At 46.7% G+C, this 26,153-nt stretch overlaps 1 protein-coding gene and 1 long non-coding RNA gene across 4 annotated transcripts in view; both read left to right on the top strand.

The window, feature by feature from the left end:
• Positions 1 to 9,508, top strand: part of LOC123364601 — a 62,854-nt gene extending 53,346 nt beyond the window's left edge. The window contains exons 7-8 of the long non-coding RNA XR_006577177.1: positions 7,648 to 7,796; positions 9,412 to 9,508. This is a non-coding gene — a long non-coding RNA (uncharacterized LOC123364601). The remainder of the gene's footprint in view (positions 1 to 7,647; positions 7,797 to 9,411) is intronic.
• Positions 9,509 to 25,318: 15,810 nt separating this feature from the next.
• Positions 25,319 to 26,153, top strand: part of DLEC1 (DLEC1 cilia and flagella associated protein) — a 71,949-nt gene continuing 71,114 nt past the window's right edge. For all 3 annotated transcript variants that reach the window (XM_045003473.1, XM_045003472.1, XM_045003471.1), the window contains exon 1: positions 25,319 to 25,412. In XM_045003473.1, coding sequence (XP_044859408.1) covers positions 25,338 to 25,412 — 75 coding nt within the window. In that variant the 5' untranslated portion in view covers positions 25,319 to 25,337. The remainder of the gene's footprint in view (positions 25,413 to 26,153) is intronic.

The following is a 26,153-nucleotide window of genomic DNA, read 5'->3' as shown; positions in this document are numbered from 1 at the left end:
TTTTCAAAACAAAATGAGTATTCTCATTTCCATTTACCTTTTTTTGGTCAAGAAAATGAAACATTTTAAGCAAATTGAAAATTTTCATTTTGGTCAAAAAGTCATTTTTTGGTCAAAAAAACCTTTGAGATGAAACATTTTCAACCAGCTCTCTGAATCATTCTTATTTGTCTTTGTACTGCAGTAGCACCTCGGAGCCCATTGTGCTAGGTCCTGCACAGACACAGAACACAAAGAAAGTCCTGCCGCAAAGAATTTATAATCTAAATCTTAACCAAGCTGTAGACATTTAGCTCCTTCACTGCCTTTCTACAAACCAGTCCTCCCATCTCCTTGCTGTTGTTACTATTATTATTATATATTATCATCCATATGCCCACCATTTGCCAGACATTTTCCAAACACTCAAGAAGGACTGTCTCTGGTCTGAGGACCCCACCGTTTCAGAACAAATATGGAGATATCGGCTGGGGAAGGGGAATAGGCAATTTATATACAAGTCAACTAGTTTCATCATAGGGAACATGGCAGACATGGGTCTTGATATAGACAGGGTAGGGGCTTTACAGATGTGCTCGGGGAAGTTCTGTCACACATATTGTGGGCCGTGTGGAAGAAAGCACAGAGGTGATTGCACAAGAAACTAACAAATGGGCAAAGAAGCTTGGGAACATTAGTGGAGCAGAACTGATGGGGGCAACACAATCTTGACAAGTGGGGATAAGTGAAGAGGAGCAGAGTTATTTCAAAGTGGTCACACGAAACTTAAATGTTGTTATCATTTTGCTGTTCTCTGTTTCTCTCCAGTTACGACTATCTCTCCGGTAAATTAGTGCCCAGAACCCAAAACTGTATTCCAGAAATAGTCGCACCACAGCAGTGCAGAGAATTATTATGTTTGGGGTAGGGCTCCCTCAGATCCAGCCCACATGCTCCTGGTCCTCTCAAGATCAACAGAATTCATGTACGTGAATGAAACTGTTTGAGTTTCTGTGCTGTCATCCCTTGAGATGAATGGAGGATGCACGGCACTTTGAAGGGTTTCAGGAACCAGTGGTAACAGAAAGGAGAAGATTAAACTGTGCATGAATCAGCCAATTCACTAACTCACAGCCTTATGGGTATGTTTTGTCTCCTTGGTGAACACAAACATAACACCATGAGGCTAGCAGGAGTTATACATGCAAACTCAGGGCAAAATAGACCAACAAGAAAATAACCCACTTAGGGCCCAAGTTCTGACCTCAGATAAAGGAAAGCAATGGGAGTTGTACCTGTATATCTAGAGCAGAGTTGGCAACCTTTCAGAAGTGGTGTGCCGAGTCTTCATTTATTCACTCTAATTTAAGGTTTTGCGTGCCAGTAATATATTTTAATGTTTTTAGACGGTCTCCTTCTATAAGTCTATAATACATAACTAAACTATTGTTGTATGTAAAGTAAATAAAGTTTTTAAAATATTTAAGAAACTTCATTTAAAATTAAATTAAAATGCAGAGTCCCCTGGACCGGTGGCCAGGAGTCGGGCAGCATGAGTGCCGCTGAAAATCAGCTCATGTGCCACCTGCGGCACGTGTGCCATAGGTTGCCTACCCCTGAACTAGAGGATAGGCCTATGGTGTCCAAACTTCAGAAGCTGGGACAATATACTTACATAATTAAGCCTTACAGCTGATTTGCAAGCACATGGGGTGCTGCGTACCTCTCAGCTGGCCCTCATTTCAAAAGAGGACACTCCTTTTAGTCCCAGCATTACTTGCCTTCCATGCACATATGGGGTTCCCCTTCTTTGTTTGTGGAAAATAATTTATGTCAGAAATAAAGAATTAGGAAACTGAGGAGATGGAAGGAGTCATTTACAGTAACGGAAGGAATCCCACAGCAATTTAAGATTCCTCCATGAATGAAATCTGTGTGACCCTCATTTTGGGTCTTTGTCACACATTGCCTCATGCATCCAACAAAGTGGGTATTCACCCACGAAAGCTCATGCTCCAATACGTCTGTTAGTCTATAAGATGCCACAGGACTCTTTGCTGCTTTTACAGATCCAGACTAACACGGCTACACCTCTGATACTTGTCACACATTGCGTCCCACATTTGGGCTTTGGCTGGTGAAGAGGTATGAATTTAAGAAACACAATGAAACGTTGAGAACACCATTCTTCATCTGGCTGAACCTGTATTAGAACAGGACGAGAGCCAATTTAATGTCACTGACACATTAGCACAATGGCAGCCATCACCAGAAAGCTCCAAGAGAATGTGTTTGTTTTTCGTAATTCATTTCAATTCACAGTTAACAGAGGCTGAGAAATGCTTCCCACTGGGTGCCGAGTACTATTGGTTCTTTCCTGATCTTTAAAGCTTCATCTTCAAACTTCTAGCCCCATTCTGAATGCAGTTAAAGTTGGCTCTTGTGCTAACCTTTCCACTCTTTAAAGATACTAGGTGCTCAAATACCCAGCTCCTATACTATGACTCTGATATAAATACCTAGCAAGGTAGATAGGTAAATACTAAGATTCAGCCACTAACATAGCATATGGCATTGGCAACATTCACAGAAACCAGCACCAGTGTAGTTTCTTGAATAAGCCAGCAGGCAGCACTAGTTGTGGAGATGAGTCATCATCTGAGAGATCAAGCATGTCCATCTTCAAGAAGAGTGAATGGACCACAGGGCTGGAAATTGGATGAAGATTATTTTACCCCTGGATAGACTCTTCAAATACAGAACAAGTTAGTAGCAACCAAAAGTCATTCATTCCCACCAGTCAGCCACTCAATGGCTTGTTGCATTTGCAATTAATTTGTGGCCTCAGTCCTTTTTCTGAGGAGCAACGTGGACCTAACTTTCAGAGCTGCTGAGTGCCTCCTCCTCCCACTGTCTTCTGCTGGAGTTATGGGTAGTCACGACACCTCTGGAAGTTAGGTCTCAAATGTCTATATCACAAAACGTCACCACCACAACCAGCACTGAGTTATGTGCTGGCAGGCTCAGAAATGTATATATGTGTGACCTTCGTTACAGCCCCACCGTACATACTCCACATCACCACGTATCATTGCTTTCTAGGAAGCTTCCATCTTCATAGAATCATAGACGATAGAAATGGAAAAGACACACTGGGTTGGTCATCGGGTCCATCTCCCACCTGTGCAGGATTGCTCTGGTCTGACTTACAGGGAACTGGGGAGGAGTACTGAGAAAGCACCTGGCATTGCTCTCTAGTGCAGTGGTTCGCAACCAGGAGTCAGGGGCCCCCTGGGGGGGCCGCAGGCAGGTTTATGGGGGGCCACCAAGCAGAGCCAGTGTTAGACTCACCGGGGCCAAAGCTTCACCACATGGGGCTGAAGTCCACAGCCTTAAACCCTGCCACCCGAGGCTGAAGCCGAACTTAGTTTGCGGGGGCCCCTGTGGCATGGGGCCCCAGGCAATTGCGACCCCTTAATGCTGGCTCCGGCTTTTATATGCAGAAAACCAGTTAGGCCATGGAGTTTTTATAGCATGTTGGGGGGGCCTCAGAAAGAAAAGGGTTGAGAACCCCTGGTCTAGTGATCTCTCTTGGGCTAACTGGAGGATTGCTGTGTGGACTTGGGAGGGATTTTCACCAGGCCAAAAGGAGAGGCACTGTGCCATAGTGGAGGGAGAGGGACGATATGGGAAGAATCTTCAGGGTGTGGAGGTCTCCTTCCTACTGCAACCAGGCAAAAAACAAAAAGTTGGCATAGTTGGGCCTATCCACCAACGTGGGCCCAGGCCTGCCCTGCTCTGCCTTGCTCAGCCAGCTTTGTGGCACCAGACTTGCAACTTGCATCATGTTGTTTTCAGTTACTAATATTATTGAAAGTTAACAGCAGTGCTGCCCTGCACCTCATATTTTCTAACACAAGCTATGGTGGCAGAGCTGGTGGCAGAGAGGGCATCAGGGCTTAAGTAGCAGATCTGAATGGCTCCTGAATGCTGCGGTTTACACAGAGTGGATTGTTCCTAACACCACTATGAAATGGCAGATGAAGCCATTCCAGGCACCGGATCTGACAATAAGATGAAATCCTGAATTCCACAATACTTCAATAAATCACTTTGGGGAGCTACATTTGTTCGCTTTGGTGTCCTGTGCACACTCCAAATGCACCCAAAATCTCATGGTGAGCAATGGCCTTAAAGCTGAGTGCAGCTATGCCTCTCACCACAGTGTTTTATGTGCATTTTAGGGCACTCTATTTAATAAATCCCAGTGAGCTGGCATTCTATGGCTGTGAAGTGATCTTCCTTCCCTCCCTTTGTTGCCATGGCATTTAGTCCTAGAATCATCCTTCCTGGCCAAAGAGGAAGGTATGGAATTCCCCAGGGTCTATCGGCAGTGCTCCTCAAACTGCGTCCCCGTCCCCCTACTCAAGGCTGTGTGCTCTGCCTTCATGGCACTGCCAGCCTCTGCCAGCTCTAGAGTTGGTGATTGAACCCTGCAATATACCCGTCTCACATTGACCCATCTCCAGAGCTTGATGTAAGATCCACCCCTTCCCTCCAGCCCTTTGTCATTAAGAAGGGCTGGGCTAGAGATGAGGAAGAAGAAAGAAATATAGTAACAATAAAAATGACAACAGCAACTGAATAATGGCACCTGACTCAAGGAGAGGAAAGCCCTTTGCAGGCAGTTCTTACGTGATTCTTCATTCTCCATCTAGCACAAGATTCTGCAATCTTTACTCACAAGGATAATGGCTGCCGGATCAGGACTCAAAATACTACATTGATGGACCAGAAACCAATCATTTACACTCTCCATATCTTCTGGTCATCACTAGGGCCCTACCAAATTCACAGCCACGAAAAACGCATCATGGACCCTGAATTTTGGTCTCCCTCCCGGTGAAATCTGGTCTTTTGTGTGCTTTTACCCTATAGTATACAGATTTCATAGGAGAGACCAGCGTTTCTCAAATTGGGGGTCTTGACCTAAAAGGGAGGTGCATGGGGGTTGCAAGGTTATTTTAGGGGCATTGTGGTATTGCCACCCTCACTTCTGCGCTGCCTTCAGAGCTGGGCGGCTGGAGAGTGGTGGCTGTTGGCCAGGTGCCCAGCTCTGAATGCAGCGCCCTGCCAGCAGCAGCACAGAAGTAAGGGTGGCAATACCATACCATGCCACCCTTACTTCTGTGCTGCTGCCTTCAGAGCTGGGTGGACAGAGAGTGGTGGCTGCTGACTGAGGGCCCAGCATTGCAGGCACCAGCGGAGAAGTAAGGTGGTAATACCGTACCTCCTGGCCAGCAGCCGCCGCTCTCCAGCTGCCCACCTCTGAAGGCAGCACCGCTGACAGCAGCAGCGCAGAAGTAAGACTAGCCATACCGCAACCCCCCCCCCCAAATCTTGTGACTCCCCCCACAAGTCCTTTTTAGGTCAGGACCCCCACCATTACAACACTGTGAAATTTCAGATTTAAATAGCTGAAATCATGAAATTTACAATTTTAAAAATTCTATGACCATGAAATTGAGCAAAATGGACCGTGAATTTGGTAGGGCCCTAGTCATCGCCCATACATTTATGCCTGTTCTCTGTGCATCACATCGCTGTTGTGTTTTCCAGATCTGTACAGAATAAATTGGGCAGTAAAATACATGACAAGAGGAGGAGAAATGGATTAAGTACATCACTGCTTTTTTACGATGATTCACTCAGTCATTCATCATGAATTATGCAATCATTCCCTAGTAAATAATGTCCATATACTGAATTACCCTTCTACCCTTATTTGTCTTATATTAAAGTGAGCATTAATAGAACCCATCCCAGTTACAGAAGACACATAGTAGTAATAGGCTACGTATCCATTCTCTGCCAGTGCAGCAGGATAGTTCCTTGCAAATCGGTTTTAAATGACTCAGGCAATAGACTTTCCATTCCCACTCTTGAGAGACTATCCCATGGTCTAATAGATCTCACTGAACGCACACTGTATACTAAGGCATAGAGTACATTCAGTAAGGCATATGCAGCCAGTGCCCAGACAACACACACCAGCATACTAGCTACACCAACTTTAGAAATGGTGCCACATGCCCTCCTCTCTCTGCCTGGCTAGCTCTGCTGACCAAAGATGAGACAGGGGAAGTGGTCATGGCTCCACCCTCACACCACCTCTTCCCATCCCTTTGACAAAGGTAGGAGCCACAAGGTTGCTAAGGGTGGAGCAAGGCCTGCACTCCTCAGCCCCACATTGGGCACAGGGTCACCGGAAGGGGAAGAGTTTCTTTGTGCAGCTGCCAGCCAAAATCTGTCCCACTGTCGGATTGGGCAGGAGTTACAGCTTCTGTGGAAATCATTGCCTTGATTTTTCTGATGTTCATGGCCTTAACATCTCAGCTCCATCACCCAGACCTGCTTCTGAATCCTGTGCAAAAGCAGTTCCTGCACAAACCCTGGAATGTATTCACTCGATGCTGAGTGCTAAGGGGCTGTGCTCCCCAGGGAACATTTCTGAAGATGGAGAGAGGCATTGGTCTTCAACATTGATAATAAATTCCTTAACACACACTGGTCTTCAAGCACAGTGTTCTCCTTGATTCTCACAAACAGGCTATTTCTACATGCAGAGCTTTTGCTGGGGACAGCCCCATTCCCCCAGCTGCCTCCAAAATCAAGGAGGCATAAAGGTGTCACACAGCTATTCTTGTCCCCACATATTCCATGGCTCAGTTCATCCACAGCCCAGAATTAGGGCTAAAGACTCCACAACAGAGACAGAAAGAGAAAATAGTGACTCGCTCAGTAATAATCTCCATCTGGAGTGAAGCTCAAAATGGCAGCAGGATGGGAATTCTCTAGGTTGGAAGGTGAAATATACATAGGAAACAGAAAGACACCATCTCCTTTTGGTTACATAGCTCGTACACCATAGTGAGTGGGCCAGATTCTGATCTCATTTACAATAGTGTCAATCCAGAGTCACTCCACAGAAATCAGTGGAGTTATTCCAGATTTTAACCAGTGTAACTCAGATGAGAATCTGATTTACTGTGTTTAAGCATTGCTATTTCAGAGCATGAATGGACCTCAGATTTCTCTCAGCCATTGTGTAATCAGCCAAAGAGGTTACTGTGAGCTCTAACAGACTGCTTTTCTTGCTCAATTTCATCTGCCCATTTAAAATGCTCAGAAAGGAATTTGCAAAAACAGAGGTTTAAAAACAACCAGTTTGAACCTTAACTTCCCAGTTCTCAGTGTAGAAATTGACTCTTTTCCCCAATGTGATTAGGAGGGAAGATCAGGGTATTTGCAGTGCCTGGTTAACATATACTGTAGGACTGTGAGGACAGTGCCACAAATTTTACTAAGGGTAATGTTCTAAACCTTGATTAGCCTGACATGTGGGGTGGAAAGGAGACCAGAGTAACTTTTGTGGAGATGGGGAAAGGATCTGTATAAAAAGGCCCCCACCACCTACCTAGCTTCCCATATTCACTGTAATGATAAATTCCTCAATAAAATAGGGAATGTGTAGGGTAAAGGGCAGCTAACCCCACCCCCTGGCACATTCCACGTAGACACAGGTTAAATCAGGGACAATCCACCCATGGGAAGCCAGATGCTTATGGAATTTAAAGGGAAGGAGGGTTGTTGTGCTTTTATTTACAGGCAAACTCTAAACCACAATGAAACTCAAATTAAAAGCAGAGATTGATGTGCTGATCTGATGAAGGCCTGAGGAATGTGTTTGTTGAATGACACTTATAGGAAGAAGTTCTTTATCATCTCAAAGGAATGTGACATTTCAGGATAACCAGGTATTTCCTAAGGAGAAGGTGCCTCCTGGCTGCCTCCACCCACCCCTCATTCTTGCCCACACACCCTCACCACCAAAGAAAAAGTTCCCTATTGCCTTGTGGTGACTGCGTTCTTTTCTCTGTGTAAGTGGGGGAATGGTCCTGCTATTGTGCGGAAATTTCCTGGCTTATGCACTACCTGGGTGAAATTGGCTAGCGAAAGGATCTGAGTCCTCGAGCCCACTCCTTTTACCCTGAGGTCTGCCTGACCTCAGGGACTTACCTTCCACTCTCCTATGTGGCAGGGCTGGTGCTCGACAACCCCCAATCTTGTCGTGGTCACTTAGGCCAGGGGCTAGGGCAGAGGTGGGCAAACAATGGCCCGCGGGACCATCCTGCCCAGTCCATAACACAAACCATGAGCAAAAGACCCACCCCCAAGCTAGTTTGGCAGTGTCCTTTTCCCCTCAGGGTCTTAAATCCAACCACCCAAAAGATCACCCCAAAGTCAAAAAGTCCAACACCTCAAGAGTCTCTTGAGTCCAACAACCCAAAAATCCCCCCAAAAGTCCAACAACCGAAAAGTCTCTGTCCCTGGTCAGTGCAGCCCCAGAGTTCAAATGTTTATCTGCAGAGGTCTACCCCCCCCCCCACGCTGGGTGGAAATGGGGGAGGAGAAAGGGGCACACAGGGTGTTAAGGGGCATCTTATGTGGTCCAAGGCCGACTGCCCCACCTCTCCGTGGTGTTCTGCTGCAGCCTTCACCATGAGCCGCTCCCACCATCCCCACGAATTGCTCCACTCTGCGCCACTTCACTCCACTCACCGTCCCATGGGCCGCTCCAACCATCCCACAAACTGCTCTGCTCCACTAGCCATCCCATGGGCTGCTCCAACCATCCCACAAACTGCTCTGCTCTGCTAGCCACTTAGCAATATATCTTCAGGTTCACTCACTAGTTAACACAGCACTCAATGATTTCAGCTCTTAGTGATTTCTGCTTGTAGTAGGGGAGCCCCAGTGCTGGTGCACCATTGGCCCAAAGTGAATTCAGCATAGCAGCCTGTCACTAGACTCTTAACGGAATCAAAATTAATATTATTATTCAACAGTGAAGAGACGGTGCAATTGATGTTTCAGGGCCCATGCCATAAGATGCAGATACCTGTGCCCAATCTCTCTCAATTCACTGGGTTTTGGAACCCATGTCCCTTGTCTAGCGAGTGCTACTTAGTTGATGGTGAGTCGCTCTGTCATAAAACAGTTCCACTGGCCTTGATTCACATAATCAGGGTAACAAGACTTTATTCTTCCTGCCCCAATAACAGAGAAACTGGGAATCCCACAGCAGCCAAAGTGACCATTTGGGGCAGCTGTGGGCTCATGCTAGGCAGGGTGGGTATGCCTATGCAAACAAGACCAGCCCCTGAAGTTCTTTTCCACACTCGCCACAATTCACCACCAGATGTCAGGGTAGAGCTCATCCTGACTCTGCTTACATACTGGAAATACGTTCTTAAACCGTGTCTAGGGACTGGTCACCAGCAAAGATGAAAAACAGGTTTTCTGTCAGACGAGAGATGTTTGTCTATCTATCTATGTTTATATGCAAATTAAATATTGTCTTATTCATAGGGGGTCCCTTATCACGAGTCTGAAATGAATGCAAATGAAGGATTGGAAGAATTTCAAAGAAAGAAACTAATCCTAAAACAAAAATAGGGGGTGGGGGAAAGAACCCTAGCTGGTGGTGCAGATCAAGGGTTTGCTCCACTATATTTGGAGGGCAAAGAAGACACCAGCTCATTCGTCACTGACCAAGTAAAAGGACAGCGAGTTTGCTTCATGAAAAAGCGGTCTCAACCAGGCTTGGTTGAAAATGCTGGAGAGAACTTTGGGTGAGATAAGCTTCTTTAGATAGGAGTGGTAACCTGTAAGTTAAGTTTAGTCTCTCGAAAGTGTGTTATGATTTCTTTTTATATGTAACTGTTTGCTTCCAATAGTCTTACTCACTATCACTGGAATCTCTGTTCTTTGATAATAAATGTTTATTTTGCTTTTTGCTATAAACAGATCTCAGTGCTGTGGTCTTAAGCAAAGTGGTGATCTTGAGTTGAATCTTACAAGCTGGTATGTACTGCTTCTGTGGGAACAGCAGGCCTGGTCATTCTGTAAGTTCAGTGGATAAGGGGCTGGATGCTACAGGAAACCATTAGAGGTCTCAGGAGTTAGGGTGTGCCTGCTCCTAGCCTGCACAGAGAGAGCAAGGACTGCGGAGGCCTGGAAGGCAGTGATTGTGTTACCAGAGGCTGTTCATTTCTGGGACCTGACCCACAGCAAGCCTACACCAGATCGCTTTACAGTAAGGGCAGGTAGTGGGGAGACACCTCAGACCTCACAACCCTGGGTGTTGGCAATGGAGTGTGAAATGCTGAGATTGTTTAGGCTTCTGGGACGAGCCGATTACGCTGGGAATTGTGTGTAAAGGGCTGGCCTTGAGCGGCCAGCTAATTGTAAATAGGATGATAAGTCAAACAGGTGTTAGGATGATAATTACCCTATGGGGTTACAGCTGTGGCTGTGTTAATTTTGTTAACCAATTAGCAACTGTCTGATTGCTTGCCATAATGGGATATAAGAGCATGCTGGAAATGAATAAAGAACTCTCTGCTTATGATCACATGGGTTGTCAGACTCTGTCCATGCTCCTCTGCGATGCAACAAATGGTGACCCCGACGTGATTCGTATCGAATGAGGATAGTGTTGGTGGCCTGAACTGAAAAGAAGAAAAGGAGGCGCACCTGAGCTCAGTGTCGAGCGGCTAGGAGCCGCAGGGCGTCCGAAAAGAGGGACGCACCTGAGCTCAGTGTCGAGCGGCGGTCGCAGGGCGTCCGAAAAGAGGGGCGCACCTGAGCTCAGTGTCGAGTGGCAAGCCGCAGGGCGTCTGAAAAGGGAGGCACACCCCAGCCCAGAGGTGAGCAGCTAACATGGGAACCGCTGCATCAGCGGAAGAAAGGACGGTGCATGAATATTTGATGCGCATCGCGGAGCGGCAGGGAGAGAAGCTCCCCTCTGATACGTTATCCCGTCTGCTGCGGTGGGGACGGAGAAGGGGACTTTCTGTTCAACCAAGTACAATTTTTGATAAAACTGTTTGGGAGCGGCTAGGCTCCGAGCTTTGGAAGTCGGTGGCTCGGGGCGATAAGGAGGCCTTCTCCCTGAGTCCAGTATGGAATAAGGCGAAGGTGATAGTGGAAACTCTCGCGGCCGAGGCAGGAGTGCAGGCGGCCCTTTCTGAGCTTTGCCGCCCAACGCCCGGAATGCCTTCTGTGTTGCCGGTTGGAGCCAGAGAGTTTTTCGGTGGTGAGGACACGGTGATACCTTTGGCTTCCGACCCCTTCCCCATGGATGATGTTGCCCCTGCTACGGCCCCACTACCCTCCAATGTGGCTATCGGCCCCGACATGATTGATCCTGCTACGGTCCCGTTACCCCCCGATACGCCCGAGCCTATGGAGACAGCCTTGCCGTATGCACCCCCTCCAAAGCCATGCTGTGTCCACGGGGCCTGGGGGTGCCACGATTGCGGGGGGACAGAGGAGGCTCGGGTGGAACATGTGCCATCGAACCCATATCCCGATTTGACTAAGTTTACTCAGTTTACTCAGTCTGATGCCTTCTATAAGGAGATGGAGCGCCAGGGTCGACAGCTGCAGCATATATGTGACAAGTTGGACCAATTGGAAGGTTTTCCACCTGGATCATCGCGATCGCATCTTCACAAGTGCTTTCATTCGACTCGCCCCCCCGCCCCGCCTGGCCCCGGGGACCCTCCAACTGGGGACCCTCCGGATCCGGTACAGCGCTGGCATGGGGTTTTAAGAGAAGCCATCCTTGAAGGTCTAACACCTGAGGCCTTTCCGGTGATTACGCCAGACCCTCAACACCCTAATCATAGACGGTGGGCCCCTTTGGACTGGAAGTTGATCCGTGAGGCACAGAAATCGATCATGGCTTATGGACTAGATAATCCGTATGTACAGTCTATCATTGAACAGATATTTGCTGGCCAAGCAATGTGTCCGTACGATGCGATTAAGCTAGCTGACATGCTTCTTACACCTACACAGAAACTGTTGTGGAAAGATGATTGGGCTAAGAGAGTTGACTTGGCTCTTGTCCGCAATTTGGATTTACCGGATGGTGATCCTCGGCGCGTGGCCACTGCTGATATGTTTTTGGGAGCCGGTCGCTTTGTTGACCCGCACTTGCAAGCTCGCCTTGAGCCCCGGATCCTGCAGCAATCACAGGAACTAGCTTTGGCTGCCTTTAAAGCGGTGCCCCAGATGGGAAAGCCGGTCCCTCCCTATGCTAAAATTACACAAGGCCCATCGGAACCGTATTCCACCTTTTTGGATCGCCTTCGAGAGGCTATTGATAGATCTCCCAATCTGACGCCAGAAGCCAGAACTGCAGTTGGACTTGATCTTGCCACCCAGAATGCAAATCCCACTTGCCGCCGTATATTAGCCACCTTGCCCAAGACTGCGACCCTGATGGAAATGATTGAGGCATGTGGTAGGGCCGCTATGCTTGAGGAGACAGATAAGGCGGCAATTCATGCTAAGGCACAGGCCTCTGCACTGGCCGTGGCGTTACAACCCCTGCTCGGGGGACAGCGGGGGGCTAGAAGACCGACCCGGCCAGCCGGCCCCTATTTTGGTTGTGGAAAACCCGGGCATTTCCGGCGGGACTGCCCTATGCAAAATGGGCAGCGGGCCTCTGATGTGTCACCTAAAGCTGCAACTGGCGCTTGCACACGATGTGATAAGTTTGGACATCCCGCCGCCGACTGTGGGGCGCGTTACACGAAGGATGGAACACCGCTGCCGGGAAACGGATCGCGGAGCGCCCCTCGGAGGAGCGCGACGACACAAGTGCCTCCACCCGCCAACCCGGCTGCCTGGAACACCTCACCGGAGCAACCCGTGGCAGTGCCGGAGTGGACTTGGCCACAGCGACAGATGTAGTTTTGGAGACTGACGAGGTTCAAGTTCTTCCTTCCAACATCGATGGTCCATTAGGATTTGGACTGAGTGCCCTTTTGATTGGCCGTTCGTCAACATCGAAACAAGGTATTTTTGTTTTGCCTGGCCTTATTGATGCCGACTATACGGGGAATATTGGGATAATGGTACGTGCCCTCTGTCCCCCTGTGACTATAACTGCTGGTACACGTCTTGCTCAGTTAATACCTTTCAAGGGATGTGTGCCCCGATCGACCCCGATTGACCGCGGGTCTCGAGGGTTTGGATCCACTGGCCCTCCCCAAACTGCCCTTGCTATGGACATCACTTTGCGCAAGCCCACCCGAACTGCTCGGCTTCAGGGATCCGATGGGCAGCAAATCACTCAGGAAGCTTTTATTGGGGATGCAATGCAGAGTGGGGTAACTGAGGCACCTGGGACGACAGAGGTAGAAGATACTGTGTTTACCTTGGAATCAGAGCACACTGAAGCGGTTGCAGCTGAGGCCCCCATGCAGAATGATGTAGGAGATGCGCCATCTAACCTAGTATCAGAATGCCCAGGGGCAGTTGTAAATGGGGCCCCTCTACAGAGCGACATGTGTCCTCAAGAACTGCCTGTGTGTGGAAAGGGAGACGAAGAGGAGCCTATGGAAGCAAAACAAACATTTCTACTGACTGCGACAAGCTCAAATGACAATCAGCGAAAGGAAACCAAGTTTGAGCTAAGGACGGAAGTGGAAAAGGATTTGTTTGAATTTGGAAAATTGGAACTTGCAAACGGTGATAAATTTTATTCAGCTCCAGTGCAGCAAGAGAGTTTAGCTGTGCAGCTGGCAGATACTGGCTCACCCATTTTTAGTATTGGAAGCTCTGGGGCTCAAAAAACATTTGTGCCTGTTACAGCTGCAGCAATTGAAGAACAAATCATTGCAGAAACTGTAACATCTATGGAAACCTCAGCTGAAATTTTGAAGCCTTTAGAAGCAGTGCCTGCAGTATTATTTCCTGAACTAGTCCACGATGTTACCACTGCTCATTTGGGATTTGAGGCTGCAAGCAGTAGCAGTGAAGCAATTGCAACTGTGTTAGTATCAGAGATGTCTGCTGCAGTGGTGGATGGAATGTCTGAAAGAGCCACAAGATGTACACAACCTGGGCCCCTGGAGGATAGTTGCTTGTTTGCTATGCCAGGATTCTTTCTGTTTGATCCTCCCTGAATGATTTATTAATTGGGATAAATTTTTGCTTTGCCTGAATGTATAGGGTATTTGTGTGTTCTAAGTAATGATTGATTGCCCCCCCATTACTTGCCCCGGCTCTCTGGAGCTTGGTTACCTTTGTTTTTGAAGTTTGAGAACACTCAGCCGAAAGGTTTGTTGAGTATTCTCAAAGGGGGGAGTTGTAGGCATAAATTTAGGTAATTTGGGAGAATGGCTTTGAATTTATGTGACCCAAAATACCTTTATGTAAAGTGCTTTTGTTAGCCTTTTTAGATTTTTGTAAATTTTGTATTATGTACTGATTATTGGCAGTTGTATGATTGTTTGATATTTGATGTAGCCCCCACGGTGGGAAAGTACAGATAGTTGTTCACAGAAGATACCAGAAAGGTAGGGGCTAGTACGGTTTAGCAAGAGGAAATATGGATCGGGCCCAGGCAGGCACGCAATAGATAGAGAACTTGAAGAGGAAAAAAGGATCGGGCCCAGGCGGCGGGCAACAGACAACAAGCTTGGAATACTGGTTGATAACCTTGAGGGTGTAGTTGATAGAAAAGGTAATTAACTACTAGCGAGTAATGTTAGGCAGAGTACAAAGTTAACTCTGTGGTTGCTGGAGGGAATAGCAGTTGAATTTAGAAGTAAGTCAGGATGCAATTGTATTACTGTAAATGATTTTATTGATGATGTAATTTTCCTTTTTTTTTGCCTGATGGTACTAAGGGTATTTGTATATTGTATGTAATGATTGCTTGCCCAGTAGGGGTAGTTTTGTTTTGTTTTTTAGATATTAAGAAAATTGGTGTTAGCTGCATAGCATTTTATGTACCATGCATTTATTTACAGAGTTAAATTTATGTTATGTGTTTTATGTTTTGTTTTGTGGTGTTTGTTTGTTTTTTTTTCTGGCCAGAATTGTCTTTTGCGTTTTATGTGGTTTATGTTGTGTTTTTTTTAGGACCCCCCCTCCCTCAGTGTCAGTTTGATCGCCTGACATCTGAGGGATGATTTGGTAATAGAAGTTTGCCACAAGTTGGTGTGCTATTGAGTAGGGGGGAATCCTGTAGAATTTACACCATTTATTTGTTGTGCTTTGTTTTTGTTTGGTGTTGTTGGGGTTATGTTAAGAATTGCATGGTTATATAGGTTGGCTTTATAAAGTTTTAATTTTGGCTTGTGATAGATTGTGGTGTTATGTTGTTATAAGTTGGAAATGTTTTGCTAATGTTTTTATCCCTTTTTTCTTTCCCTCCTTTTTGATTTTGGGTAGAGGGGGGAGGTGTTGGCAATGGAGTGTGAAATGCTGAGATTGTTTAGGCTTCTGGGACGAGCCGATTACGCTGGGAATTGTGTGTAAAGGGCTGGCCTTGAGCGGCCAGCTAATTGTAAATAGGATGATAAGTCAAACAGGTGTTAGGATGATAATTACCCTATGGGGTTACAGCTGTGGCTGTGTTAATTTTGTTAACCAATTAGCAACTGTCTGATTGCTTGCCATAATGGGATATAAGAGCATGCTGGAAATGAATAAAGAACTCTCTGCTTATGATCACATGGGTTGTCAGACTCTGTCCATGCTCCTCTGCGATGCAACACCTGGGTACCCCCGGGGAGTGTCACAGATGTGAGAAGCTCCAGCCCTGTAGCAAATGTGAGCCCTGCCTGGGGGAACCCCTTCTCATTGGCTGCCTTCCCTACTGCCATGCCTCTTGAGGCTGTGCAATCAATCAGAACGGTTGAAGGAAGAGCACTTTTCTCCCCTGCCCCCCCCCCCAAAAAACCCAAAGGCATTCCCAGGAGGGGGAGGGAGAAGCAGAAATTGCTAAAGCCCCTTTTTATATTTGTTTTAATTTTATTTGGGGGACTTTCTTGCTATTTCATTTTATCCATTTCCCCTCTCTTCCCTGGGGAAGGGGTCTGTTTCTGCCTCAGTGGGGGATCTCCAGTGGGGGGTGGGTCTGGTCCTGATCCTAGGGGGATGGGAGGCCCTAGGGGGTGTTTCAGAATAAGTTCACTCTGTTAGGCCTGAATAAAGATGTAGCACAAAACCAGTTGTGCCAACCTGACTGAAGTCAAGCATCTAGAGGTTTCTGGGTAATCCCAGAGTGGAAAATACTGAGAAGCAGCATTGTCTCACAAAGCCCTGGGAAACAGTGAGATCAGTGAAGGGGCTGGGACCAGCTGTGTTATGTTGAGAAACAAACTGTCTCAGGAACTGATAAGAAACACAAGCCTCTCACAGTTCTGACTCTAACTCCTTGGTTTAGTGTTCGGTGTGTTTTAACTCCCTCGCATTCCTAACCTTTGGCGCTTGTTGAGATATTAACAATTCAATATTGTAGAGACTAGGCATGCGTATATATTAAAAGGTGTCTAATTTCTAGTTGTTAGACAAAGGGGGTGGATTGTTCTAGTGAATGATTTATGACGTAATAAAACTGTCTATATAAGCTAATACTAAGCTGTAAAGAGGGGGCTGGTTCTCTTCGGATACGAGCTGTTCTTTACTGATGCGTGCACTTGTCAATAAAGAACTTTTTATCGGACCTTGCTGGTGTTGCCTGTCTCTCTGCGGTCAGACAACGAACTTCGCTGTTGGGGTTCGAGTCCCCGACATCTTCACATTCACTCTGCACCAGCAGCTCCTGTCCCACAAGGCAGGGCTGAGCTCCCTGCTCTGGGTGTTGTAACCCAGCGTACAGGGCCACTCACTCAAATTTGGCCCAGACAATACTGAGTGGTGCTGCAACCCCATGTGTCATTTCACCACACCTGGAGCAGGGAGCTGGGCCCTACTCCCCCAGAAGCAGAGCCACAGGCGCCGCTGCTGCAGGGTGTTTTTATTTATTTCATTTTAATGGTTTTAATTTTTTAAATTTTTTTTTAAAATGTCATGTTATATCGCATTTGCAAAAAATGCGGGGCTCTGGCAATAGCCCAGTGGATTAGGACAGTTCTACTCCCACTGCACCCTTTCCCTCGCATGAGCAATGAAGGATGCAGAATGGCACCTCTGTTCATCTCCTACCACTCCTGCAACACCCCGTCTGGGACGCAGTACGGGGTGAGGATCCCCTGGAGTTTCTCACACACACACACGCACACACCCTCCAGCCTGGAAGAGGGGAGGGGACTGCACTGCAAGCACACCCTCCCCCCACAGCCTAGCCTGCAAGAGGGAGGGGTAAAGAACCCCAGGAGAAGCAGAAGTGAGTTTGGAGGTCCAAACTGATGAGGGGGTTGGGAGGTCCAGAATTGTTGGGGCGACTGGAGGAGAGGATTGATTTGAAGGTTGGGAGCCAATTAATTGCTGGGCAGAGGATGGGCAGAGATGGAAATGAGAGCTGCAGCTGAAATCACCTTTACCTATAAATTGAGGAGTGTTGACACACTACTTGTCACACACACACACTTAGGTGGAAGTGCGGGGTCGGAGTCAGGGGGTGTCAATCCAAAGACAGACCAAAAAAACCCACGCTATCATCTTTCTTTTAAAAACATCTCATTTTTAGGCGAAGCTCATGAGTTTTGGGGCCTGACTCAGCATTTCTGAACTCATGAGGCTGACAATACTGGTGATGGTCCCTTCTGGCCTTAACAATCACTTCCCCTATTGTTAATACTCTCTGAAATCCTGTGCCTGGGCTACATTTCTCTCAGGGATTAATGCTCATTTCTTCCACCGCCCCATTTGTCAGAACTGAAAGGTTTTCTTTCTGCAGGGACTGACAACCTACTCAAGAGAGTCCCATTCAGAACTGCCCTCCTCCAAAATGGCTGCTCTCTCCCATTGTTTTCAATGGGACTGAGGCGCCATACATTGCCCTCATGTGGCCATCTTGAGAAGGGCATCTATTTTCCATAGCTTTCAATGAGACCAAGCATTCCCCTTGGCCTCCTGGCATTGGAGGGGCAGACGAGGGCCACTTGGCTTCACTCTTGTCTGGGAACAATGGGATGTGGCAGCCATTTTGAGAGAGGACAACTTAAGGGGAAGGGGGCGCAGAATTGATGTAAACCAGGGCAGTATTATGGCAATGGGCAACTCTGCAGCCCTAGGAGAGAGTTGGGAAATGGAGGAAGGTTCACTGTCAAGAATGTGAACAATGGAAGAAAATGAGAGGGCCAGCTTCTGGAGAGAGAAAGCAGCACAGAAATATTACACAGTAGCTTAGGACAGGAAATAAAGAAGAATATCCAGATGAAACTACCAAGCACAGGCAGGGGCGGCTCCAGGCACCAGCACGCCAAGCGCGTGCCTGGGATGGCAAGCCACGGGGGTGCTCTGCCGGTCGCCGCAAGGGCGGCAGGCAGGTTGCCTTCGGCAGCATGCCTGTGGAGGGTCCACTGGTCCCACGGCTTCGGCGGACCTCCCGCAGGCTGCCACCGAATCCGCGGGACTGGGGACCTCCCGCAGGCAAGCTGCCGAAGGCAGCCTGCCTGCCGTGCTTGGGGTGGCAAAATACCTAGAGCCGCCTCTGAGCACGGGTGATTTCCAAATAACTCCTAGAAAATTAGGCAAGTTCCCAGCCTCCTTGGGGAGAAATAGGCAGATGCCTTGGCCTTGAGTCAGAGCTCCTGAGAGGGGTTGATCATTACAGATATAAGACAAAGGAGGGGTGAAAAACAGAAGTAATTTTCAAAAGCTGATCTGTTTGCGATTTTAACCAATCAGCATGAAGACTGCTCAGTGCATAAGACAACCTCAGCTTGGGATTTGAAAATCCTGTTATTTCTGCTCTTACCAGATATCATCAGCAGTAATAAAGGTGATAATTCTGCTGATAATGCATGAGGGAGAGCAGAATCCAGATGGCTCTTTCACAGCTGTATTGGCTGTGCAATGCTAACAGGAGGAAACACATGGTTTTGCCAGTAAAGGAAATAGATACCCTTTGAAGGCACACATAGAGAAGAAGAGAATGATTAAGTAAACAGGAGGTATTTTTACATGGTTGTGTGTTAGATCATAACAGCTGCCTTAATACAGTGTTTGTTTTTGAAGGTTTTACTGTGGGCTTATGGAGAACAGAGCCCCCTCATTACAGGGCAGCAGAGTGGCAGAGGAACACAAGATGGGAGTGCATCTGGGAAACACATTATTATGGGAGTGCACAAACTTGGTTTAAAGGCAAAATCTTATTTCCACCATCTTGTTATGGCAAAAGAACAAAATCTGTGAATTTGTAGTAAGAGAGAATGTTGCAATTCTTCTGAAGCAAATGGCAACATCATGCTTCTCTACGATTAACTGGCAGCATGACCTTGGGCAAGTCACTTAACCTATCTGTAAAAGAAATCTAATAAGATTAACATAGCTCACAGGGGTGTTATGAAACTAAATGCATTAATATCTTTGTACATTGTTTTGAAATCTTTTGGTGAAAGACACTGAAAACTATTATTATTCCTTTATTATTTGGGCATTTGCTGGATCCATAGTGATATGGATATGGGATCATAATTAGTCAATCATTGTTCTAAAACATGTACTGGAATCTCTATTTACAGTAACCCGGCATGAGATATAACCTGGGATGAGGTATAACATTCTGTTATAGCTCAGTTAATGCAAAGGAGCAAGATAAACCGAATTAAAACAAGCCATTTATATAATAAATTGAAAATGTGGTTCTACTCTACAATGTGACTGTGTACGTCTGTTCATTTGTATATATTCAGAATCATATCTGAGCACTTTATTAAGTAAAATACATTTTTGTGACTCTTTCTGCTGTCAGACCTGCAGAGCTAACACGGTTATAAGAGAGCAACCTGTGCTCTGTTCTAACTTGTGCATCAAGTGAACTTTTAATTCAGGGCCTGATCCCACTATCCACAGAATCCATGGTGATTCTATTAAGTTGCAGCCTGGAGGAGATCACTGACTCAAGGAAGGACCCTTTGATAAGACATAACTAGCAGCCAGATATGTGATAGCTCATTTTTGGAAAACGACTCAGCATTAATGGCATGGAGAAAGAAGATGTGGAAAATTATTGCAAAAGAAAAAAAATTATCATCTTCTATTAGGATGTAACCGTGCCTCAGTGGGTCACAACTGAGGATGCCAAATTCAGGATGAAAAAAAAAACAGGAGTACTTGTGGCACCTTAAAGACTAACAAATTTATTTTAGCATGAGCTTTCGTGAGCTAAAGCTCACTTCTTCGGATGCATAGAATGGAACACACAGACAGGAGATATTTATACATACAGAGAACATGAAAAGGTGGAAGTATGCATACCAACAGGCAGAGTCTAATCAATTGAGATGAGCTATCGTTAGCAGGAGGAAAAAAAACTTTTTGAAGTGATCATTAAGATGGCCCATAGAAGGTGTGAGGAGAACTTAACATAGGGAAATAGATTCAATTGGTGTAATGACCCAACCATTCCCAGTCTTTATTTAGACCACAGTTAATGGTATCTAGTTTGCATATTAATTCAAGTTCAGCAGTCTCTCTTTGGAGTCTGTTTTTGAAGTTTTTTTGTTGCAAAATTGCCACCTTCAAGTCTGTCACTGAGTGGTTAGGAAGGTTGAAGTGTTCTCCCACTGGTTTTTGAATGTTATGATTCCTGATGTCAGATTTGTGTCCATTTATTCTTTTGCGTAGAGACTGTCCGGTTTGGCCAATGTACATGGCAGAGGGGCATTGCTGGCACATGATGGCATATATCACGTTGGTAGATGTGCAGGTGTACGAGCCCCTGATGGTGTGTCTGATGTGATTAGGTCCTGTGATGGTGTCACTTGAATGGATATGTGGACAGAGCTGGCATCGGGCTTTATTGCAAGGATAGGTTCCTGGGTTAGTGTTTATGTTGTATGGTGTGCGGTTGCTGGTGAGTATTTGCTTCAGGTTGGGAGGCTGTCTATAAGCAAGGACTGGCCTGTCTCCCAAGATCTGTGAGAGTGAGGGATCATCTTTAAGGATAGGTTGTAAATCTTTGATGATGCGCTGGAGAGGTTTTAGTTGGGGGCTGTAGGTGATGGCTAGTGGTGTTCTGTTATTTTCTTTTTTAGGCCTGTCCTGTAGTAGGTGGCTTCTGGGTACTCTTCTAGCTCTGTCAATCTGTTTTTTCACTTCAGCAGGTGGGTATTGTAGGTTTAAGAATGCTTGATAGAGATCTTGTAGGTGTTTATCTCTGTCCGAGGGATTGGAGCAAATACGGTTGTATCTTAGAGCTTGGCTGTAGACAATGGATCGTGTGGTGTGTCCGGGATGGAAGCTGGAGGCATGTAAGTAAGTATAGCGGTCAGTGGGTTTCCGGTATAGGGTGGTATTTATGTGACCATCGTTTATTAGCACAGTAGTGTCTAGGAAATGGACCGCTTGTGTGGATTGGTCTAGGCTGAGGTTGATGGTGGGATGGAAATTGTTAAAATCTCGGTGGAATTCCTCGAGGGCTTCTTTTCCATGAGTCCAGATGATGAAGATGTCATCAATGTAGCGCAAGTAGAGTAGGGGTGTTAGGGAACGAGAGTTAAGGAAGCGTTGTTCTAAGTCAGCCATAAAGATGTTGGCATGCTGAGGGGCCATGCGGGTACCCATAGCAGTGCCACTGACTTGAAGATATATATTGTCCCCAAATGTGAAATAGTTGTGGGTGAGGACAAAGTCACAAAGTTCAGCCACCAGGTTAGCCGTGATATTATCGGGGATACTGTTCCTGATGGCTTGTAGTCCATCTTCGTGTGGAATGTTAGTGTAGAGGGCTTCCACATCCATAGTGGCCAGAATGGAGTTTTCTGGAAGATCATTGATGGATTGTAGTTTCCTCAGGAAGTCAGTGGTGTCTCGAAGATAGCTGGGAGTGCTGGTAGCATAGGGCTGAACTGCTGAGAAATAGAGCCTATACACCCCAAGACTGGTGGCTAATTCCCGATAGGATTTACCAAAACAGCAACAATTCACCACACTGGCTAAGAAGATATAAAGGCAGGCATTCCAGTTCTTATATCACCACCGAAAACACTGGATTCAGAGATGAGAGGTTCTTTACAACCAGTCTCATCAATTAAAAGGTTCTTCTGATCCCAAAGGACCAGCCACATACCCAGGTCAATATATACCGGTAACTCAGATTTTACCCAAAAATCATGCCGATGCAAATCCTTTAGTATCTAAAATCTAAAGGTTTATTTATAAAAAGAAAAAAAGGTAAGAGTTAAAATTGGTTAAAGGAATCAAATACATACAGTGATTGCAAAGTTCTTGCTTCAGGCTTGTAGCAATGATGGAATAAACTGCTGGCTTAAGTCAAGACTCTGGCTGCTTCCAAATAATTGGAAGGTCCTCAGTCCATTGGTTAGAATGCTCCCATTAAAATAAGTTCATAGTCCAGAGGTTTGAGCTGGAAAGAGGCTAGAGCAGGATAGAGGAAAAATGGAGGGGTTTCCAGGGACTTTTATATCCTCTGCCATGTGGAGGGAAACCCATTGTTCTTACTATGGAAAATTACAGCAATAAGATGGAGTTTGGAGTCACATGGGCAATTCAAATGTCCATGCATTTCACCTAGTCATTGAAGGAAATTCCATTCAGTGCAGATAGGAGTCTCCCATGGTCCATTGTCCGTTAAATGTTCTTTTGATGGCCCACTCAATTTGAATAGTCCCTCCAAGATGTGCTGGCTAACTACTTTGTGGGCGTTACCCCAGGAGCAAACATTTGAAATCCAGGGATAGAGCCAATATTCATAACTTCAAATACAAAAATGATACAGACATACAGATAGCATAATCATAACCAGCCACTCATAACCTTTTCATAGACACCTCACTTAACAACCTTTGTACAAGATTTGTTGCAAATATATAACAGTGGTTGCAACAATGATCTATATGGCATAGAGAAACAAGACATGGGAAATTATTGAAAAGAAAAAAAAATCACCTATTAGGATCAAGTACATTTTATAATGTGTGGTTACCATTTCTGGAGTTTGAACAAAATAAATATACAGACAATGATATAAGGGTGATCAGACACAAATGGGTCTTTTAAAGGTGGAATAGCCAGAAGTGGAACAGGGCAAATGACTCCTATATGAAGGAAAATAGATAGCATCTGGTTATGACTTACATAATATACAGAGTTAAAATGCCAGAAGAAAGGAAACATTTCTGGAAGATTCATACTCTGGAAGTAAGAGTAACTATTTATATTTGGACAATGTGTACTTTAGACAGTGCTTTCTAAACTGGTATTCGTGTTGACACAGGCTAGAGTTCTGAGAACGCTCTTGTTTCTTTGAAGGCTAAATAAGGTGGAATTAGAAGGTGAGGTATATGTGTTATTAATAAAATTTGTACTACTGTACTTGTGTGGGAATGTGAATTTATTAGATTAATGTTAATGAGAAACATCTGGATCATTTGAACTTATATATATATAGACCTCTACCTCGATATAACGTGACCCAATATAACACGAATTCGGATATAACGTAGTAAAGCAGTGCTCGGGGGGGGACGGGACTGCGCACTCTGGTGGATCAAAGCAAGTTCGATATAACGCAGTTTCACCTATAACACGGTAAGATTTTTTGAATGAACGAATGCCCACTAGCTAGGAGTAGCTTCCATAGGTGGTCTATTTTCTGCAAACTAGTTACCAAGGAGCAGAAGCATGCATGCATGCACCTTAGTCAGTATTTGACACCATCATGTATTTTTCTGCCCCAAGCCACATTTAAAGAGGCTTTCATGCTGGTTAACTACCTTGGTGGTTGTAGAAAAGTGATATGAATTACAGTACAGCTCTCTCAGTCTAAGTAAGAAGCAGAAAAAAGAGGGTGTAGCAAAATAAAAAATACTGGGAATGTAGTTATGGCAACGAGTGCTGTCATATTTTACCACCAAAATAAGACTGCCAGTACAACCACTATAAATAAGACTGCCAGTACAACCACTATAAACATGTTCCAAGTTTATAAAATTAAATAGGAACAGAAAAAAGGGAGGATCGACTGCTTTGGCGGCTGATTGTGGACTAAAAAGCCTTTCACTTCTAGGGAACCAGTTTATATTTCACCTATAATGGTAGTGACTAAAAGTCATTCCCATCATATGGCTTTTTGACTGCTTATGTGACAGGAGATGATGATTTCAGTCCACTACAAATCTATTATTGCTACCAGCACTTGGTGGCAGTCTCAACAGAAAGGGCTAGAAGTGAGTGATCAAGTCAACTGTATTATTTAATTATCTTTAGATATGTTCCCTCCAAGTCAGATATGAGGTTCCTACCGTGTCTGGTTTGATGTTTGTCTTAGGGCCTAATTCTAAAAGGTGTTGAGCACCGAGGTTCTCATTATCAAGATTACCCCATTCATAATGACAATGTAAATTCTTCAGGGCTGTGTTCCAAATGTCCTGCTCCCATTCAATCTGTAGGGGCTTTCCCAATGACTTTAGTAGGAGCAGGTTAATAAACCAATATTAGAGGTGGCTGAAATGTTTTGAATGAAATGATTTTTTTATTGAAAAACCATTTTTTTATTTTGCCATTTTAAATCAACATTTTATCAAAGTGCTTATTAATTTACATAACTATTTTGATAAAACATATTGCAAAAAATGACAAAAGGATCCCTGTTAAGCTCTGCAAAAGAAAAAAATATGCTTTGAAATTTCACATTTTTTCAGAATTTTTTTGTTGCATTGTAGACCAGTCCCAACTACTTTTATTAGGAATAATAATGACATAGTGGGATGGTGTCAGGAAGCCTCACAGTTTCTCCATTACTGAGGGGGGAAAGGAGTGGCGGTGGGTGAAATGGGATGCTAGCCCAGCTGTAATGCGCCTACAGTGAACTGAGACAGGAAAATCAAAGGCTACCAGGAGTACCCAGAGCTGGAAGTGCGGCCTGGCGGGGAGCGAAATTCGGGGTCATGAGCCAAGGGCTAGGTCAGGCTGGGGGGCCAGGGGAGATTTCACAGAGATGGAGGGAGGGTGAATATCGTGTAAGCGACAAACACAGCGGGGGGGGGGGGTATAAACACTGGATCCCTGTTACCTGCCCGCCCCCAGTGAGGGCAGCTCTGCGCTCCCTGCTGCACCCGGGGGTGTCTCCCCCCCTTCGCCCCAAGCAAGGGGCTCGGTGGCGGGCCAGGCGCTCTCCAGCCCCGGAGGGGGCGGAACCGGCTGCTGGCTGGGAGGAGGCGCCGTCGCTAGGGCAGGGAGCTGGTAAACGGAGCAGGCCGCTCCCTTAGCAACGGGCTCGGGCCGAGCCTCCCCGGTGCGAGCGGCGGCGGGGCCGGGGCTGCCCTGGCCTCCGGGCCCCGCGCTGGGCACAGGCGGGGATGGCGGCGGCTGGAGCCCCCAGCAGCCCGGAGCCCTCCATGTACAGACACAGACCCGCCTCCGAGCGGACTCAGGTAACCTGAGACCCTGGCATGGCCCTTCCCCGCCCCCCGAGACTGACCCCCCCGGCCTGGCCCTCCCCCCCTCAGAGATCAACACCCCCCCAGAGACCGACCCCCCCCTCCCCGGCATATCTCTCCCCCCCCTCAAAGACTGACCCGCCCAGCAGGGCCCTTCCCCCTCTGAGACTGACCCCCCCCCCGGGCATGGCCCTCCCCCCCTCAGAAACTGACCCCCCTCCAACAGGGCCCTCCCCCCTCAGAGACCGACCATCCAAGACCGACCCCCCCCCAGGCCAGGCGAGCCCTTCCCTCTCTGAGACCAACACCCCCCCAGCAGGACCCTCCCCCACCCTCTCAGACCGACCCCTTCTCCCCAGCAAGGCCCCCCTCCCTGAGAGACCAACCCCCCCAGACAGAGCCCTCCCCTGCCTTCAGAGATCAACCCCCTAACCTGCCCTCAAAGACCAACCCCGCCCCACAGGTCCCTCCCCCGCCCTCAAAAACTGATTCCCCCACCCCCGCAGGGCCCTCCACACTCAGAAACCCCCCTCCCTCACTCTCCCATACTTACCCCCCCACAGAGCTTTCTTCCCTGGAGACTCCCTCCCAAGAGACCAACACTTCCCAGAGGCCCCTCTGCCCTTAGAGACCCCTCTCCTGCAGGCCCCTCCACAGAGACACCTCCCCCAACCACACCTCCACCCTCAGAGACACCCCTTCACCTGTGATCCAATACCTCAAAGTTGAAGCTAG

This window comes from Mauremys mutica, chromosome 2, assembly GCF_020497125.1.
Source record: "Mauremys mutica isolate MM-2020 ecotype Southern chromosome 2, ASM2049712v1, whole genome shotgun sequence".
Lineage (NCBI taxonomy): Eukaryota > Metazoa > Chordata > Testudines > Geoemydidae > Mauremys > Mauremys mutica.
Note: the sequence above shows the minus strand (reverse complement) of the source record. Positions and strands in the feature narration are given on the sequence as shown.